The following is a 20,440-nucleotide window of genomic DNA, read 5'->3' as shown; positions in this document are numbered from 1 at the left end:
CTCAAAGTTATTTTATAAAGTGAAAGTCTCAAGCCCAAGGTTAAACTCTCTAGGCTCCAGCAAATGCAGAAATGTAAAGAAGCAGTAGTTTCACTTCCTAGATGGTTTGCTACAAAGGAGCTAGAGTTACCCGGGAGTTACCTGGGAGGCCGCATGGCATAGTAGTGTTAGAAACACAAGTTCTGGAGCCAGAGCCATCTGGTTTCAAATCCCAACTGTCATTTACCAATGGGCAAGTGACTTACCCTCCTTGTGCCTGTTTACCCATCTGTAAACTTGGGATAATAATAAATATTTACTTCTCAGAATCACTGTAGGTTTAACTGAGATAGAACAAGGAAACTAAGAAGCACAGAACCAGGCATACTCTTTTTTTTTTGGTGGGATTCTTTCGTTTTTGTCTTTTCTTTTGCAAGCACTTTGCTACTTATATCCCAGCCCAAATACTCAGAATTAAGCTACTGTCTGCAATGGCCAAGTCTCCCTGTCATTCCTGACCTCTTGGGAACTTAAAAATTACAACAATAGGATAGCCCCCCACCCTGAACATCCACCTTTTCATTTAGCCCATCAACAACATCAGAGACTCTAGTCTATCAGCATTCACAGACAACAGTGACATGTCTCCAATCAGAAAGCTCAAAGTCCTCCCTGGTGTTCTGAGGATGAAATCCTATTTTGTAGGCTAAGGCCCTAGGTATTTTCTTTCCTTGCTGAAAATACACCAATGATTAGAGGCCTACAGTCCTACACCAATGATTAGAGGCCTACAGTCCTTCCTCACTCCTAGCAAGGACTCTAAATAGCTAATAGTTCCCATTTAGCATACACTACCTACCATCTGTGTACTCCTCCGATGTGAGGGATAAAAGGCTTTGTATGTCACTATTCTCGGAATCTGCCGCTTCTTTGTGTGCCAGTCGGCTGCTCCCTGAGCCTGCTGCCCAAGAAGAGGTGGTTGCCTGATGCACCATCACAGTCTCTGAGCCCCGGGAGCCCCAGGCTTCACCTAGTCCAGACTGGCCTGGGGTCTCATCCTCTCCACCTGCAGAGGAGCAGGCCCCTTGGCCCAGCGGCTGTGGATCCCTCGGCACATTCCTCCCACTAGGCCCAGACCCTTCTGACAGCACAATTTGCACTCTGGGATCAGCGGGTGGCATGCAATGACCGGAACTGCCGTACACAGCTTCCTCATATGAAGGTAGTGCGACCTGGACTCCATCCACCATAATGGAGACCTGGTCCCCAGATACTCCCTGGTCACGCCTGGATTGAAGGAGAAAAAAAGAGAGAGAGAGAGAGAGAGAGAGAGAGAGAGAGAATCAGAACAAACACCCAGATAAGTAAATAAATACCACAATACCAACAAAAACCTCAAATTTTGAGCATTTACTATGTACCAGACATAGCATTATATGCTTTAGACATTTGGCAGGGGTGAGGTATGGCTCAGTGGTAGAGCAGTTGCCTAGCATGTGTGAGGCCCTAGGCCCATCTCCACTACTGCCAAAAAACAAAAACAAAAACACTCAAAAAAACCCCACTTTACCACACTGGATCCTCACTTAAGCTCTCAGGTAGTGGTCCACCAAGAATGCGGAAGAGGGCTGGGGATGTGGCTTAGTCATAAGCGTTTGCTCAGTGCACACAGAGTGCTGAGTTCAACCCCCAGTACTGGGGGAAGGTGGGGTGGCACAGATGAGGCTCAGAAGTTAAGTATCTTGCCCAACAGTCAGAGAGAGACCTGAGACTTGAATCTAGTTTCACCCACTTTCAGAGATTGTGTTCTTAACCTGTGGGTACACAGGCACCCAGACTTTTGTGCAAAAGCCAAGAGCCTAGAGACCTAGGAATAGAGCCAGCACAGCTAGGGTAAGAAAATAACAGAGTGATGGTAGCACATGTTGTAAAATACTAAAAACCATTTCCTTGTACACTTTAAAAAGGTTTGTTGTATGGGATATAAATTATATCTTCATAAAGCTGTTAGAAAGAGGAATGGGAAGGGGGGAAGGATGGGGTGGGGGGAGAAAGGAGGAGAAAAAGAAAGAGAAGCACTATAGTCTTGAAATGAAAAACCAGCCTGGAAATCAGAAGAACAATCTTCTGACTCAATCACTCCCCACTCCTATTCTTTTTTTTTTTTTTTAACTTTACAAACTTCACAAAACTTACCGGCTTGCTCCAAAAATGCACATCCCTCCCTTGGTGGGAAGAGAGCTCTGCCATACTCTAGACAAGTCATGCCTGCCCCAGCTGCTCCTGTTCTTCACCACCACAATAACCACTATCCCGACTTGCTTGGAAATCACTCCTTTGTTTTCTATTTTAATAGTTTTATTTGTCTAAATATGAACCTTTTATTATGAATCTTTCAGCACTAGTTATGCACATTTTTGCTCTTATATGAATGGGATACAGGGTGAATTTATGTGTTAGGTATGTCTCTGATTTCTTTAATTCAATTTATTCAGACACTTTTGCCATACACATACACATACGTTGTTTTGGAACCATCTGAAAGTAAGGCACATTATGTAGCATGTACCTCCTCAGCACCATTTCTCCTATGCAACTGCTGCAACAGCATATGCCAGAAATTTAACATCAGTATAACGCTGTAATAAAGATTCCCCAGACTAGCCAAAAATACATCCATTTCAGCTGCAGTCCCTTTTGTTTTCATTCAGGACCCAATTAAGGATCATGCACTCCATTTAGCAGCCCTGTTCCTTTCATCTCCATTAATTTAGAATAGTCCATTACAGTTTTTCTTTTATGGAATTGATATCTTTTGAAGAATACAGGCCAGCTGTCTTGTGGGATGTCCCATAATCTGGATGTGTCTAACCATTTCTTCAAGATTGGATTCAGGCCAGTTTTTGCCAAGTTTTGCCACACAGGTGAGGCTCTGTCTCCTCAGCTCATCACACTACAATCTGCTGATCGACCAAACTAGTGTTGCTTCACTGTTGTTAGTAGCTCTCAAGTTTCTTACGTGAAATTGCAGATAAAATCCATGCTAATTCAAATAATGCACACCCTTAGGATTGAGAGAAGTGGCATCCTTAACAGTACTCAGAGGTTTTGGAAGGAAGAGAAACTTTGATGGCAAGGTGGATAGAAAGCAGCGTGCATACTGGTGTGTGCTTGTCATTTGCTATTCTAAATAAATTTTTGTGGTTTAAAAAGAAATATGTATATAGTAAAAAGTTTAAATGGGGTCCATAATGAAAATCAAATCTCCTTTCTACTCAGGTCAGGAAAAAAAGAAGGGTGGTTATTTTAATAAGCTTAGTAGTTAAATATAGAGAAAAGAAAATTCCTTGACCTAAATGAAATGCATGCTAGATCAGTGTGACTTCAAGTGGAAATAGCTGATTCATTCAAGAAACAGTTCCCTTAAAATCCCCTATTCTATCTGGGTGTGGTGGCACATGCCTGTAATCCAGCAGCTTGGGAGGCTGAGACAGGAGGATTATGAGTTCGAATCGAGGTGCTAAACAACTCAGTGAGACCCTGTCTCTAAATAAAATACAAAATAGGGCTGGGGATGTGGCTCAGTGGTTGAGTGCCCCTGAGTTCAATCCCCAGTACAAAAAACAAACAAACAAACAACTTTTAAAAATAACTGCTACCCCTCCCTCCAAAGCAAAATAAAAAGAAGAAAGAAAAAATCACATGCAGGACACAGAAACTAAATTTAACCAGATTTTTATCTGCAAGTTCCAAACCTAGAGTATTTCATAGACTGTGGTTTAGCTTGGCTCCTCTTGTCAGTGAATATGACAGTGACTGATGCAGTACTGAATGAACATAAAAGATGTATTCAAGAGGCAGTGAGGCACCTACAGGGGGTGACGAGCAACCTGGAGAGCTGCGACAGCCCACGGGGGAAAGTCTGCCATCAGGGATACATACATCAGGGCCCCATCACTGGCTGCCCCCAACCCCAACCACCTCCCCCATTCAGTCTGGCACGGATTATAGATAATGTACTATACTAGAAAAAGGAAAATGATGGAGGCAGACAAGAAACCTACTTGCTTGGTCTCTTATATAGTGCAATGCAGTGGTTCTCAAACTACAATAAAACTACTGAGAAGCTTTCTGTACATCAGGGTCCCATGCTAAACCAAATAAATCAGAATGTTTAGCAAGAGAGGTTTAGATACACCCAGGAGTAAAAGCCAAGAGTACAGAAAGTAGTAGCTGGCAAACATGGGTGTGCATCACTATCATCTGGAGGCCTTGGAAACCCCATCCCTGGGCCTTAGCGCCAGAGTGTCTCATTCAGTTAGTCTGGAGTGGGGCCTGGAAATATGCATTCCTAACAACCCCGTGATGATACTTCTGGAACCACACTCTGAGAGCTACTGAGGACAGGGAAATAACATGGCTTTGGAGCAGAACAGATTTAGGACCAACATCAGCTTTGCTCTCATCTAAAGGTATGACCTTGAACGAACAACTCAATCTCTCTGAGCCTCAGTTTCTTCCCTCAACTGCAATGTTCCTAGAGGACTGAGATAATATATGCAAAGTATCAAGCACAATGCCAGGCAAACCGGGGCCCTCCCCATCCATTTTCCTAGGACACACAGACCTGGTAAACCACAGCCTCCCAAGGCCAGTTAAGGCTAGCACCCATGGTGATGCTTGCTGCCTGCCCCAAAGCAGCACCAGAGGTGCTGGGCTCACCTGCTGTGATGGAAAGACTTCAGCTTTGGCTGCAGCAGCACAAACAGCACCACGAGGAGGAGAATGAGCGCCACGGAGCTGGCAGTGGAAGCCACTATAGACAGTGTGGGAACCCCGAGTGATGTGTGGGTTTCTTTGTCTATGAAAACAAGCCATTGTCAGAATCATTTTGTAGCCAGACACATAAAACATGAGCCCCAAAGCTGATACAGTCAAATGTCACCTGCAGAAAGTCATACAGAGTCATCCAGTGGCTGCACCTTTTCAAAAGGACAATGTGGATGGCCTATGTATGTATGGTGCTCCTGGAAAGGAAACATTTCCTTCTGTTTCCTGAATAATAAATTTCCCTCACTTCCAGCCTTTTCAATACATCTGATGCTAAGTTCACTTAACCCTGGAGATCTTACTTTTATAAACCACTCTGATCTTGCCTTCAGTAGTAGGTTGATGAACACCAACCATTAAAATGGGCATTATGTTCCAACTTATTGAGTCACCCATGTTCCCCTCCATGGCAGGGTAATTTAGAACTGAGCTGCAACAAGCCTCTACCATGAGGTCCCACAGCTCTGGCTCTAAATATCAGGCTGGTGCCCCCTCTTCTCTGGCTTGTCATGGGCCCCATGTGTTCTGGTCTAGAAGCCCATGTATAAAACACAAAGATGGGCATATGACACTCACTTCTCTTTAGGTGGCTGAATTTTCCTGTCATGCAAGAGAGAAGGAGGCAGGAGAAGAGAGGGGGCATCCATCTAGCTGGACTATAGCTCCATAACAAAAACAGTCCATTTCCATTCAAGGAAAAATGAGAGCCACTGGAGAAGGTGTTAGCATTGTGCTCACTGTGCTAGCAGAACATGGTCAAAGGTCACCAGCACTTGGCTAGGCAAACAAGAGATCCTAAACATCAAAGGAGCTTTACATAGCAGGGTAGATGCCTCGGAAAAGATAGGGAGCCCACTGGTGACTCAGTGGAATCTAATGGACATGCACCAGCAACCCCAATGTTTTCCACAAAGACATGAAATCCCAAAGGAAGGGAAGCTGCAGGGCATCAAGCAGAGCTGTGCTGCAGCACAGCCAAAGGCTCTCTGAAGGCAGAAGGTGCCACTTCCCAGGAGCTGAAAGAAAACAGAGGCCCAGAATACCCCCTTCTCCTCTGCAGACTGACCCTCGTTGAGGTGGCAGCTAATCTCCATGGCCGGCTTCCACTCGCCATTCTTACACGTCAGGTATTTGTAGTCACCCTTCAACATGTAGCCTTCCGCACAGAGGTACTCGATGACACTGCCTGCTGTCAACGGGTCTCTGCAGGGCCGGGGGTGGCATATGTAGCCACCATTCTCTGGCTCCGGGGGCAGGGGACACACTGCAAAGACAGAGAGAGCAGTGAAGCTTTCAGGGGGTGTCTCCACTTGATGACACAGCTCTGAGGGCCTCAACAGGAACCCTGGAATTTAGGTCGCCACTGACAGGGAAGTCTGTCTGTTCACAACATTTCCCTCTCCCTCCCCACTGTCTTCAGGGAACTGTATCCATAACTCCACAGGAGATACTGCTTTTTTTTTGTACTAGTATTTAACCCAGATGGTGCTTTACCACTGAGTTACATCCCCAGTCCTTGTAATTCTTTATTTTGAGACAAGGTCTCAGAAAGTTTCTGTGGCTGACTTCAAACCTACCAGCCTCTTTAGTGGCTGGGATTACAGGTCTGAACCACCTTGTCTGGCTCCAATCCTTTTTTATTTTTTATCTCACTATATTGCCCAGGCTAGCCTTAAAACTGAGGCCCTCCTGCCTCATTCTCCCAAGATGCTGTGATTACAGGCACGTGCCACCACTCTCAGTTTGAAACATGGTTCTGACTCAGAGTGAGAGGAGATTCAATACTGTTAGCCCACGGGGGCAACGTTAGCCTTGTTTCTGACATCAATGTCAGAAAGAACTTGGAGGAATAAGAAGAATGCTTTGGCTTCTGAGGGAATTTCTGATTAATTTCTTGGGAGGCTTCCCAAGCCCTGTGCATCTTCCATGCTCTGGTATCACTTGTCTCTATCCCATAGTTATGTCCCATATTTTTCTGTCCACACAACAATCTAGTTTTAAAAGCACCTTCACCTCCTGTCTTATTTGTTTAGCCTCACAACTGTAGTAGATATCATTTCTCTGTTTTGAAGATAAGAACAATAAGGCCCACAAAAATGAAGTGACTTTTAGCCAAACTCAAGGCAGGGTGAAGGCAGACTTGGGAGCAGAGTCAGGATCTCTGATTCTGAACCTGAGTTCTTTCCACCAGCAGATCCTACTCTTGACCCAGGAGCAGAGTAGCGTGTAAGGGGGGTATGTGTCAAGGTCACCTTCCTTTCACCCCTTCAAACTTATCAGTTAAGGAGATGGCAAGTGGAGCCTACCTGTGGTGGTACCCTGGCCTAGATAAGCTGTAGAAATAACTTAAGAGGACCTAGACGGTCTGAGTAGCCTGCAGGAAGAAGAGGGTGATCTCTCATTCTCCTGGGGACAGACTGCAAAACTGAAGCTCCACACAGTACATTGGACGCTAGGGCCAACAAAATGAGAGGGGCCCAATGAGGACACTAAGAGATCAATGTTTGGAAGGGTGGGCTGTGGGAAGGCAGGATGGCCAGGCACCCATGAACTTCAACTTTCCAAATATCTTAAAATGCAAGATTGACTGAGCTTCTTCCAAAGGAAATTCAATTTTACTGACCATAACCCACCCCAATCCTGAATATTATAGACATCTATCTGTATGAAAACTGGAATGGTCATTCTCTTTTTTTACTTCCTCTAACAGGCCCAGAGTGGCTGGGAGTCACATGGCAGTGTCTGACTATCCAAGATAAGGTGCAGGCTTGCTCCCATCCCCAAACTCCTTATAGCCTCTCCCAGTACCACCTTTCTCTAGTCCAGAATGTTATTAGCAGGCTGACTGCCAAATGGGTTGGAGGTAGATTCCAGGTACAAAGAGAGGTGACAGTTTTCTGCTTCAAGCTACAAATCATTGGTCTGTACTGCTTTTGTTTTTTGGTACTAGGGATTGAACCCAAGGGCACTTAAACACATCCCCAGCCCCTTTTTATATTTTATTTACAGACAGGGTCTCCCTAAATTTTTGAGACTGGCTTTGAACCTGCAATCTTCCTGCCTCAGCCTCCCAAGCCACTGGACAGGTGTGTGCCACTGCAACTGGCTAAAGCTACATATAATTGAAGATGAGGAGCGAAGGCCATTTTCTCTTTTCTTTCATTTACTCATTCTTGGTAGTGCCGGGGAATTGAACCCAGGACCTTGTACATGTTAGGCATACACTCTACTACTAAATTGTCCACCCAGACCTACTATTTTCAAAAAGCTGTTAACAAACAGAGCTAGCACAGATGCCAAAGGATCCAGAGTCTGGCAGTTTCTCTGAAATTAAGAGATGAGCCCAAATAAGCTACTCAGCTCCCTTAAAAAACACACCTCTGATCTCCCCATGGTATACCTGGCCCAGAGTCCTGACAGGAGAGCCAAGTTGTTCAGAGAGCTAGCAGTCATGAACTGCTTTACCCCTTCACTTTCCCTCTTTTGATAAGGGCAGCAAGGCTGTCACAGACCTCCCAGACTTACTCCCTGGCTCTCCTCAGATTGTGTCTAATTAGCTCATTTCCTGAGAGCAGCAAAGACTCAAAGACAGGGCCAGTATGCTGGGAAAGCGCGGTTCTCACCGGGAAGGGCCGCTTCTGCTCTGCTATGTGTTTCTGCCTATAAAACCCACAGAATCTTGAGTAGGACCCTGGAGGTCATCTAGCACTCATTTTAATAAGTGAAAAAAAGTGAGGTATACAATGAAGCAACTTGCAATTCAATTTAGTTTTAATTCAGCTAATATTTATTGATTATTGTATAGGGATCAGTATGCTGTAGTTCTGAATAAGGATAAAAAGCACTTCTGGCACTAGTAGCCAAATAGGGATATAACAGATACGCACATACATACATTTAAAAAATCATTTTCTTCATGGTTTCCGGGTTTCTCCTTGGTTTAGGGACACTTTCCCTACTCGGAGGTTATAAAACATACCCTCCAATGTTTTCTCGTAATGTTTTACAGATTGAGTTTTTGTTATTTAAATAATACTTTTACCAAAAAACAATTCCTGGGGAAAATCCATACACATATGTAAATATATACTATATTAATAGAAAATATTTAATATATCTAAATATATATTTATATATTTCATGGGAAGTATGTATAATATATATGTGTGTATATACATACATAGTATAAAATTCAAAAGAAAGGCTATATAGCCAAAAGCAAGCCCCTCGTCTGTGCCCTAGCTGTTCAGCTCTTCTCCCTAAAAGGCATCACACCGACTTTACTGCATCCTTCCAAAGATATTCTGCATACAGATTTATCCTGACACAAGTCAAAGAATGTGATTCATGTGCCAGAGAGGAAAAGCTGAGAGCAGAAGAGATTGCATCCCATGTGGGGAAACTCACAGTGGCTCTGGGAGGAAGTGGCACCTCAGACAGGCTTTCATTTCATCAGGAAGAGAGGTGGCAGTTTGAAGTGGGAAAATGTGTGTTAAACCCTACATGAGGTGGACCAGAGGCAGCAGAGTCTCTTTACAGTATAGAAACCTTATATACTAAATAAATTCAGTACGCAAACTCTTTTATGTTTATCCATGAAGGTCCCACAAAGAAAATATGCATGTCAGGGCCAGTGTCATAAGATGTTTGCTATCCCAGGTTCAAGGAAGAAGAAAAAAATTAGAAAGGTCAGAAATAAACAAGGACAAGGGCATTTTAAGACACCACAAGCACACATGGCTCTTTTGCCCAAAGAGCAGAGTGGGAGAGTCTAGCTGGAGTGGACCCCTTCAGTGATACCTGGGATTAACAGAAAAGGGAAAAACATCAAGGAAGAGCAAAACCCACACAGCAAATAAATCAGCGGCTTCAAAAGCCACCACTATCCTGGGTCGGAGGCTAACAATCTGTATACTGGGTTCTCTCTGATGCTCAAGTCCACAGAAGGAATTCAAGTTCCTTGACCCCAATAGGACAATGAACTCATCTGATATGGCAATGCCCATAATTTTTAAAAGAGAGGGAGAAAGCCAGGTATTAGAGAAAAGAAAAGGGAAAAGAAAAACAACAACAAAAACTTCTCTTCCTAGCTTCCTCTTTGCATTTCACTGTTCCCACAGGCACTTGGGCCCCCTGGGTGCACAGGGAGAGGGGAGACAATCCCTCAGGGTGCCTGGCACACAACAGACATTCAGGGAGAGTCCATCCAGTCAACTGTGAAGATGCAGATGGGAGAGAAGCAAGATAACCTGGCCAGACTTCCACCTTAGAATTACCTCTGCCTAACACCCTTCTCACAGGCCTCATCTGCCCTTCTGTGTTGTGCTTTTGTTGTTTCAGGGCCCAGTCTTCCAGGAGGAAGAGGCCAAACAAAACAAAGTTTTATAACATTCCATAACAAGCATAGTAAAACAAGCTCCAGGAAAGGCCCTGGGGTCAAAGTGTTAAGTTTAACAAAGGAACAAATACTCCAGTCCCTTCAAAACAAGATGTGGGGAGTATGCACTCCCAGAGCCTCTGAAAAATCTGATGTCTAGTGCACTTTCAGAAGACTCAACAAAAGAGGTTTCTGGCTGCTAGACATCATCAAGAAAACACTAGAGTCCTAAACAGGAACTGAGGACTTCAGAAAATGTATTGGGTCAAGTGTTCACTCACAGGTCTGAGATGCGTAGTTTTAGACAAAAGCATGGGTGTATTAGCATTTAGGACACAGGGGAGCACAGAGAAATAGGTGTTTAATGAAGATACTGAAAGAAAGGAGGGCCAGAGAAAAGCTTTCCTAAGAATTCATGGAAGGAGTTCTTCCAAACCCTAACTCCCCAAACTGCAGATTTGTAAATGTCCCTGCTGGGTTTTAAATCCATCAAACAAGAAAGAGTGGGTCTTGGGCTGGGGCTCAGGGGTAGGGCGCCCACCGTGCACGTGAGGCCCTGGGTTCAATCCTCAGCACCATATAAAAATAAATAAAGATATTGTGTCCATCTTCAACTAAAAAAAAAAAAAAAAGAAAGAAAGAAAGAAGAGAAAAGAAAGATGGGTCTTCTCCACCCAAACCCTAGGAAGGCTGTACAGGTTAAGTGTGGCAGAACCACATACCCACCAAGAGCTTAAGATCTAAAGAGGACACACACACACACACACACACACACACACACACACTACTGCCAACTCTAAGGTAAATCAATGATTTGACATAAGTGCTTGAGTGTGAGCTTCTCTATTAGCCCAGGGTGTCCTTCCAGGCAAACAATCTTACTATCTGGCAACTGGGAGGGATGACAGCCCAGGGTAAAGAAGACAGACAGACAGGGGCTGGGGATGTGGCTCAAGCGGTAGCGCACTCGCCTGGCATGCGTGCAGCCCGGGTTCGATCCTCAGCACCACATACAGACAAAGATGTTGTGACCGCCGATAACTAAAAAATAAATATTAAAAAAAAGAAAAAAAAAGACAGACAGACAGGAGCACAAACTAAGTTGGGTGGGGGAGAAAGGAACGGAGGGAAATCACATCCTAGCACAGCACAGTCCATAGAAATATAACGTGGGTCACAGAGGTTGTTTTAAATTTCCCAGTAGCCATATTAAAAAGGTGAAAGGAAATAAGTAAAATCTATTTTAATAATATATTCTCTTTAAACTAATATAGGGTCATGTTCTGATAAACCCATTGTAAATTGAAAACATCACTCAAAAAAATAAAAAAATAGAACTACCATATGATCCAGCAATCCCCCAATTATGTCCAAATGAAATTAAACCAGTATGTTGAGGAGACATTTCCACTCCCATGTTTGCTATAGCACTATTTACAACTGCCAAGAAAAGGAAACAACCCAAGAGTCCATCAGCTAATCAATGAATAAAAAAAAATGTGGAATATATATACAACCAAATACTCTTTAGCCATAAAAATGATGAAATCCTGTCATTTGGAACAACATGGATGGAACTGGAAGCATTATATTAAATGAAATAAGCCAGGCACAGAAAGAAAAATACCATATGAGCTCACTCATATGTGCAATCTTGAAGAGCTTATCTCATAGAAATTGAAAGCAGGGCAGAACAGTGGCTACCAGGGGCTGGTAAGAGAGGGGGAAAAAGAGGAAAGGCTGGTTATAGCTAATCCTTCGCAAGCTATCCTTTTATAAAATTACTTGCCCTTCGCCCTCTGCTGTTATTTTAGAGAAGCTTCACTTAAATGATTAAGATGTTAACTGCTAAATAACCTTTCTTGAGATTTCTATAAAATAGAACATCTGGTGACCTTCAGATTACATCAGAATAGTATGTAAGTCCCTCCTTACTCTTTAGTTCTATACATCAGCTAACATAGAGAATGCAAATTGCTGTGAAGTTTAACTTGCAGAAAAGTAATGTTTCCCTAAGGAACTACAGGGACTAGACTAGGCTCAGGAGGTCAAGATCCACTGCAATGTTCACAACAGAGAAAGTAGTGGGGAGATATATGCCTGCCCAGTATGCAGCCTTCATGCTCAGCGGCACCTGAACCTCCTCTTTTCCTCTCTATAATACCCTTTTCATATACCTGAGGTCCCCAAGGTTTTGTTTTTTGCCTGGGGTCTGGGATAAAGAGAGGTGATCGCTTCTCCCCATCTTCTAGGGTGCTAGTCTTTAAATAAACCTGATTTTTCTTCCCACCAACTCTTGTCTAAGTATTAGATTTCAAAAGGTGAGCCAGACCAGGGTCCAGTAATAAATGAGTACTAACTTACAGTCAGATAGTATGAATAAGTTCTGATGTTCTTTTCTTTAAAGGGATATTTAGGTCCTGGTGCATGCTTGCATGCGCTTGTGCGCGCTCGCTCTCGCTCTCTCTCTCTCTCTCTTTCCATTCCAACCACCATAAGGTAAACAGCTATGCTCACCACATGCCATGAAGTTCTTGTAAAGGCCCAAAGCAATAGGGCCAAGTGACCATGGACTGAGTGAGACCTCATGGGTCAGAGTAAGTCTTCTCTTTTTAAGTTGAATTTCTCAGGTATTTTGTCACAGTGACAGAAAGTTGCCTAATACAGGGCTAGTAAGGCCAGTGTAGTGGTCAGCAGAGTTTTAATGAAGGAGTTCCTGGCTAGAACTCAGCAAATGGGTCTGGGGATCTGAAAACAGCAGAAAGAATCTAGAACTACACTATGAGGCATAAAATGTGCAGTTAAAAAGCAGATGTGGAACTATAGTGCATCCATAAAAAAGGGGAAGTGGGGGAAGGCAGATATGGAAAAACGACAGTATCTGGCACTGAGGTCCCCAAGCTTAGGGTTGTTTAGAAAAGCCCTATTTATGTGTTTGCTCTCAGATCCTTTCTTGGTATATTAAGCTCCAATTTCTGTTTCACTCTCAATGGGTTATTAGGAGCAGAGAGCCAGAAAAAAGGCAAGGAGATTAAAGAGAACAAAGGTGCTCAAATGTGCAATTTATGAGACAAGGAAAATGGTGGTTACTGTAAACAGAATGTACCATCCAGGCCAAGCAGTCTTAAAAAATTTTTCCCTGCATGAAGCAGGCACTCCAGCCTCTCCATTCTACAGCTGAGGACAAGGAACCTTGGCTGAGTTGAGATGAACATGTAAAAGGTAGTGGTGGATGTGCAGCCACAATGGCTCTGAGACTGCAATCTTGGCCATGAAGTTAGGCTGGGCCTGCTGAGGAGGACAGGACACCAGGAAAACCTCCTGGGGTTCTTTGGTTCGCCCTCCATCCCTGTGCTTTAGCAACACTTAGCTACTTTGCAAGTGAGCTGACTCCGCTGTGAGCTGCCTTGTTCAAATGGGAGGTGATTCTGCTCCTCCAAGTGGGGTGTGGGGGGTGGCGTCTCCCAGGCAAGTCAGAATTAGAACATTCCAGACAAATACAAAGGGGGAGAAAGAGTGACCATCTGATTTAGTCAAAAGGTTTCTTCTGAGGCCTCCTTTAGAAAGGTCAGTAGTCAGGCTGGGGATGTGGCTCAAGCGGTAGCGCTCTCACCTAGCATGCGTGCGGCCTGGGTTCGATCCTCAGTACCACATACAAAGATGTTGTGTCCGCCGAAAACTAAAAAATAAATATTAAAAAAAAAATTCTCTCTCTCTGTGTGTCTCTCTGTCTAAAAAGAAAAAGAAAGAAAGAAAGAAAGAAAAAGAACCCAAGGACTATTTGTCAAAAAAAAAAAAAAAAAAGAAAGATCAGTAGTCTCTCCTTATTGACCTGATATGTGCAACTCCTTAAAGCTTTATAAAAGCCCTGTAAGAAACCTGCTCTTACATTGTTATATAGATGAGCAAATGAAGTAAGAGAGGTTAAGATACTTGCTCATGGTTACCCAACAAATAAGTGGCACAGAAAGGATTTGAACCTAAGAAGGCTGGCTTCCCACTCCATGGCACTAGGCACATCAGAGAGTCTTGGAATCTGGCTTTTCCTCAAATATCCAAAACCTGACAAGGGAAGCTTAGCATGGAGATTTCAGGGACAAGGACAATCTGGGTAATGGCTATGGTCACTTGTTTCCTTGGGCTTCAGTCTCAATATATGAAGTCCACGAACCAGACCACATCTGAGGTCTCTTCTGACGTTTGCATTTCCGTCTGAAGTTGTCTGGGTGGCTGGCCTCACCATCTCTCTGAGGCTTATTTGTAAATGCATTGTAGTCATGTGGTTTCAAACTGAGCACAGGGCATGAGGGGCCAGAGACACCTCTCTTCATGCAGAAGTTCCGTCACTGGGGCAGACTCTTGCCAAAGGCTTGCAGTGGGAGCAGGAAAGCAGGCAGGAGTCCAGGGCTGCTTCTGTCCACAGCTTTCCCAGCCTTCTGCCTTCCTACAGTCCAACAGTTCAAAGTCTAAAACAGGTTGCAGTGAAAAGGAAGTGAGATGACTTCTCATGCCATTTGCAACCTGCCCCTTGTATGAGACAAACCTTCATAGCAATCAGACAGGAAGCCCATTGTCCAGCCAGGATCCCATTTTTCAAAACTTCTCACATACCCCAGGGCGGAGGCAGGAAGTAGGGAAGCATAGCCTATGTATCTCAAAACTTTCTGGGTGTCAATGTTTATAGTAGCACAATTCACAATAGTCAAACTGTGGAACCAACCTAGATGCCCTTCAATAGGTGAATGGATAAAGAAACTGTGATATATATACATAATGGAATATTGCTCAACAATAAGAGAATAAAATTATAGCATTTGCAGGTAAATGGATGAAGTTAGAAAATATTATACTAAGCGAAGTTAGCCAATCCCCAAAAACCAAAGGCCAAATGTTTTCTCTGATAAGTGGATGCTAATCCATAATGGGGGGACATGGGATGAGTGGAGGAACTTTGGATTGGGCAAGAGGTGGGAGGGGAGGGGAGGGGGCATGGGGATAGGAAAGATGGTAGAATGAGACGGACTTTATTACCCTAGGTATGATTGCACGAATGGTGTGACCCTACTTTGTGTACAACCAGAGAAGTGAAAAATTGTGCTCCACTAGTGTACAATGAATTGAAGAGCATTCTACTGCCATGTATAACTGATTAGAATGAATGAATAAATAAATAAACAAACTAGGAGTGTGAAATAAGGCATTACATTAAGACTTTAGAATGTGGGCATTTTCTTATATATTAAAGTAATATACTGCATTTGAATTCTTTCCCTCTGTTGCTATTAAGCATGCAGGCAAAAAGGATAGTGGGGAACACAGCAAAGAGCACCCACACTATAAATGCCATCTAATAGAAAGCCTTTATGCATCTCTGCATCATTATTTGCCCCAAATGCCTAATTTTTCCTAAATGTTCTAAATACAGGAAGGTAAGGCATTTAACATCTGGCCACTATGAAATTTGTCAGTTGCCACATGAATTAGATACCGTAAACACTACATGTTTGATAGGTTCATTTTTTTCTATAATTGGGAGGCAGCATTCAAGGATGCTCAAGACCTTGGACCCTGGATTCATTTTCTCATCCTTTGAATCTCAGATGCACTCTTTTCTGGCTGTGTAAGTCTAAGGCAATTTAGTGGCTTTATGCCTCAGTTTCTTCATTCACAAAATGGAGTTAAAAATCATTGAACTTTGGCAATAAAATAATATATGCAAAACAATTAAAGCAGTCTAGCATATAGTTAGGATTATATGGTGACTGCAGTTAATATCTTTTCATTGTCTGTTTCAGAAAAAAATGTCATTTTACCAATTTGAAATAAAAAAACTACAAAAAATTAAAATCAGTGGCAGAAATTTAATAAAATAAACAAAAAATGCTGTGTGGGGGGGGACTTTCTGGGTGTGGCATTGGTGCTGGGGTGGAGAACACAGGGAGAAACCGCCAAGGCTTAGGCTATCTAAGTACTTAGCCCTGTATCTCCTCTCAGTCCCCACTGTCATTTTCCTAAGAGAGGCCCAACCTAGACCCTGCTCTAGGACATCAGCAACTGACAGGTAGGTCTGGCCCAAAGCCCAACCATCTTATTTTAGGAGTGGGTTCCCTACTCCCTCTACCTCATGGAGGAGGAACCATTTTCTTTATTGCCCCTAACATGGAAACTCTTGTCACCTGGAGAGAACCACAAAAAACCTTGGTCATTCAAAGAGAAGTGCTTTTCCTCTTGACTCCAATGTTCCAAGTAGTAGATGCTTAATAGGCCACCTGCTCCAGGATACCTCCCAGAGGCATTATCAGAGAGGATTAATGAGCAGCACAGGGTAGAGCCTTCCAGCATGGCCCAAGTATTGGGGTGCCAGGTTGTGTGCTGCTCTCATGGTTATCCACTGTGCAGTCTCAGGAGGTCTTCTATTCCTCAGTTTCCTCATTTGTATGTAAAACGAGGACACAAAAGGTATCTACCTTGTGAGGTTGCTATGCAAATTAACCATAATTTTACAGGTCAAGTACCTAGAAATGGTCTGTCACACACTAAGTGTTCAATAAACAGTAACTTTATTATTCTTCCTCTGTGTTTCCATAACATCTTCATTCCTCTCTATAAACTACCACCATATTAATGTCTCTGCAATTTCTCACGGGTTGCCCTTCTGCCATCTTCCCACTCCCCTACCACCCACCTACCAACCCATCCAAGCTGTATTAGGGGGGCAGGACCTTGTTCTGCTCATTTTTGTATCTCCAGTGCTTGGTACAGAATGTGGAAGATAGTAGATCCTTAATAGAAAAGTGCTGTGACTTGCAAAAATTTGCCTACTTGAAAATTCTGTCTTGTTTTTAACTACAACAGGACACAATAGTTTCTGATTTGAGATGAGTCAATAACAGCCTGTAGCAAAGAGAATCCCTCTCCAGGGTTTTTATCTTGTTTTCTCTAAATTGGTATTTAACCATGAAATTATACTTCCTGTAGTCAGATGCACAGATGCAAGTCTGCAATTTCAGTCATTTGGGAGGCCGAGGCAGGAGGATCCTAAGGTTAAGACTAGCTTCAGCAACTTAGTGAAATCCTGTCTCAAAATGAAAAATAAAAAGGGTTGGGAATGTAGCTCAGTGGTAAAATGCCCCTGGGTTCAATCCAAGAAAGAAAGAATGAAAGCAAGAAGAAAGCAAGCAGGGAGGGAAGAGGGGAGGGGAAGAAAATACAGTCCCTAACAGGATCGGGTTGCACAGGGTTAGACAAATGAATCTTGGTTGGCCCCAGGAGCCAGTTCTTCAGCCTATCAACCATCCTGTCTTCTCTGAGCCTTACTCTTCATTTTTTTTTCTTTTCTTTCTTTTTTTATTGGTTGTTCAAAACATTACAAAGCTCTTACTCTTCAACAGCAATACCCAGCAATACCCATGGGGGTACTGCTCTCTAGCATGGAGTTAGAAATTAAAAATAATAAAACTACATCACTGTATCATGCCTAGCATGTACAGGTACTGAGTTTTTTTTTAAGAGAGAGAGGAGAGAGAGAGAGGGAGAGAGAGAGGAGAGAGGGAGAGAGAGAATTTTTTAAAAAATTTTTTATTGTTTTGAACAGCCAACAATTAAAAAAAAAAAAAAGAAATAATAAATTTAAAAAAAAATTTTATTTATTTTTTTTAGTCATACATGACAGTAGAATGCATTTGATATATAATACATACATGGAATGTACATATATCAATCGTATTGTTTATTCTATTCTGCTGCCCTTCCTATCCTCCCTACTTCTCCCCTCCTCTCCCATCCTTTCTCTCTATCCAATCCAATGTGACACTTTTTTTTTCTTTTTCTCATTACATATTTTTAATATTTATTTTTCAGTTTTTGGTGGACACAACGTCTTTATTTTATGTGGTGCTGAGGATTGAACCCAGCACCCCGCGCATGCCAGGCGAGCGCGTTACCGCTTGAGCCACATCCCCAGCCCAGTACTGATGAGTTTTTACATTTATTTTCACATAGCAAACTATACTCTTGTCTCTTATTTTTGGAATGGTGTAGGGAAAAGCTTTTGGCAAAACTAAGGAAAAGGACTGTTTCAGAAATAACTGGGTATTTGGAAAGGAAGTAGGCAGAATGCAGAGCAAGATGAGCACTTAGGAAGATCTTTATTTCCTCTCCCCTTACTCAAGCTCATCAGTAAGCAGCCCCTTCCCGTTTCCCTTCTTGGCTGTACAGTCCAGGCTGCTCTTGGCTGACAAATGGCCTCCATATGGCATGTCACCCTTTCACCTCTCCTTGTTTTTGCAGCTCAGGGACCCTAGGGGAACAGGCTGCCAGCTGTGACTGATTCCCCACTCCCCTTCCACTATCATGATTGGCTAAAAGAAGGGGCAGGCAGGAAGATGCCCTCCTTTATCCTGCTGCTCCAGGTCCAGGCCTGGGCCACTCAGTGTTAAAGTCCCAATATTGTGACCTAAAAAACAGAGCCTACAGCTGTCCCCTACCTCTACCCACCAGGAAGGTGGGGTGACCACAGAACTAGGGAGCTAGGCTATTCTATGTGTGTTAACAAATATTATATGCTTCTCTTAAGGGTACAAGAAGGGTGAGGAGAAGGCAGAGGAAGTTCATTTTTTTCTAAATATCAGAAATGGCTACCTGGTTTCCTCTCCTTCACCCTATCATCTACACCAAGTGCTCGGCTATGTGCTCTGTTCTTTCTGAATGCCCCACCTGAAGGAAGACCCCAGTCATCTGTTTAGGCACCAACCAACCTCAGAGGGTAACTACAAACTGATGACTATTAACTGAAGGTTTAGAGTTTAAACGAGGATTAGGTTTCTAGGTACAAAGGTCAAAGTTGTGGTTTAATTTCCAATTCTATCATCTAATAGTAATTCCTCGTGCCAAGCATACACAGCAGGTCTTTAAGAAGGGAACCTTTAAATTTTCAAATGGGTGGAAGTGAGGAAGAGAATTAATATTTATCATCAGGTACTATACTGACACCTCAAAATCATCACTCATGAGTTCTCCCACACTACAAAGAAAGTGGTATAAGACTCAATTTGTTCAGATGAGAAAACCAAACTAAGGTTCTAAAAACTTTAGTGATGGTCTAAGGTTTTATGGCTACTTAGTAACAGAGTCTGGATTTGAATTTGGGCTTACCTTTCTCCCTGCCACAGGGGAGCTCCTTGATTAAAGAAGCCACTAGGACATTTATCCCAAGACCTGCAAATTACGTGGCAGGGTTCACTGACAAAAGCTCCCCCTGTCTGGAGAAGAATATGGACTAAGGAGTTTACCTGCACACACACACCTTGGTTCATGTCTAAGTGAACTACATTTTCCCAGAGAAGTGGAGAGAAAAGGCCCATTTCTTTTATTAATCTCTGCTCACTATAAAAAAAATGGAGATATTTAAAGATCACAGATACCAAGGATACAATTAGAAGACATGGAATAATTTTCAGCTGAGAACATAATTTTTCTAAGATGAATATGTGAAAAGAAGGCTGACAATACAGAACTGGGATGTGACCTAGAATCAGAGGGTCAGCCATCCAGCCAGACACAGGATCACTGAAACCTTTCTGCCAAAGACCCAAATAAACAGCCCATGCCAGGTATCATCAGTGAGCCAGGCACTGTTTGCTTCACTCAGGTGCTCAAGAGGCCACTGCTACTCACAGAGACCTGGACATCTGCAAAGAATGAAACATTAGCTAGTTATGGCTGGATCACAGATCTGCTGGGGCAGTGACCTAAACCCTGCGAAACAACGTGTTTTTGAAAAGCACTCACCAGTAGTTGAGGCATAGAAGTCCAACTGGTCTTTTTTGAAGAAAGAGATGAGACTGGGTTTAGGGCAGAGCATGCAGTGAGCTTTGTACATTCTATGGGGTGTATGTTGGGCCTGGCTGTACCGTAAGACAGAGACAATGACTAAAAGGGACAATAAAAGATTGTGGGTACTTTGATGGTTTGGAGATGGTGGTTGAAGCTGCCAGGGCTACAGACCTTGTCTTTTTCACTAGGATTACAAGGTGTGCACCACTACACCTGGCACTGCTTAATTTCTTGTCCTCCAAAAACTGGATATAACTTTTACCCAGAAGACAGTAAAGTAAATTATACAGAGTCTATCCTTGTGGTGACTTCAGTGTCTCTGAGGGTACAATAAAGGAGCCCCAACCAAGTTACAATGATCTAACTACATAATTACATAACATCTGCTCTGTTAATCTTCTAGATTTCATGTAAGGAGTA

The 20,440-nt window shown here is 43.1% G+C and overlaps 1 protein-coding gene across 4 annotated transcripts in view; it reads right to left on the bottom strand.

Moving 5' to 3' along the window:
- Susd6 (sushi domain containing 6) overlaps positions 1 to 20,440 on the bottom strand; it is a 107,314-nt gene that overhangs the window by 5,199 nt on the left and 81,675 nt on the right. For all 4 annotated transcript variants that reach the window (XM_048798577.1, XM_015490574.2, XM_048798575.1 and 1 more), the window contains exons 3-5: positions 5,876 to 6,073; positions 4,702 to 4,840; positions 839 to 1,266 (exon numbers count right to left, since the gene is read on the bottom strand). In XM_048798577.1, coding sequence (XP_048654534.1) covers positions 839 to 1,266; positions 4,702 to 4,840; positions 5,876 to 6,073 — 765 coding nt within the window. The remainder of the gene's footprint in view (positions 1 to 838; positions 1,267 to 4,701; positions 4,841 to 5,875; positions 6,074 to 20,440) is intronic.

The sequence above is a fragment of the Marmota marmota genome, unplaced genomic scaffold (assembly GCF_001458135.2).
Source record: "Marmota marmota marmota unplaced genomic scaffold, marMar, whole genome shotgun sequence".
Lineage (NCBI taxonomy): Eukaryota > Metazoa > Chordata > Mammalia > Rodentia > Sciuridae > Marmota > Marmota marmota.
This window is presented reverse-complemented; position numbering and strand designations above follow the sequence as displayed.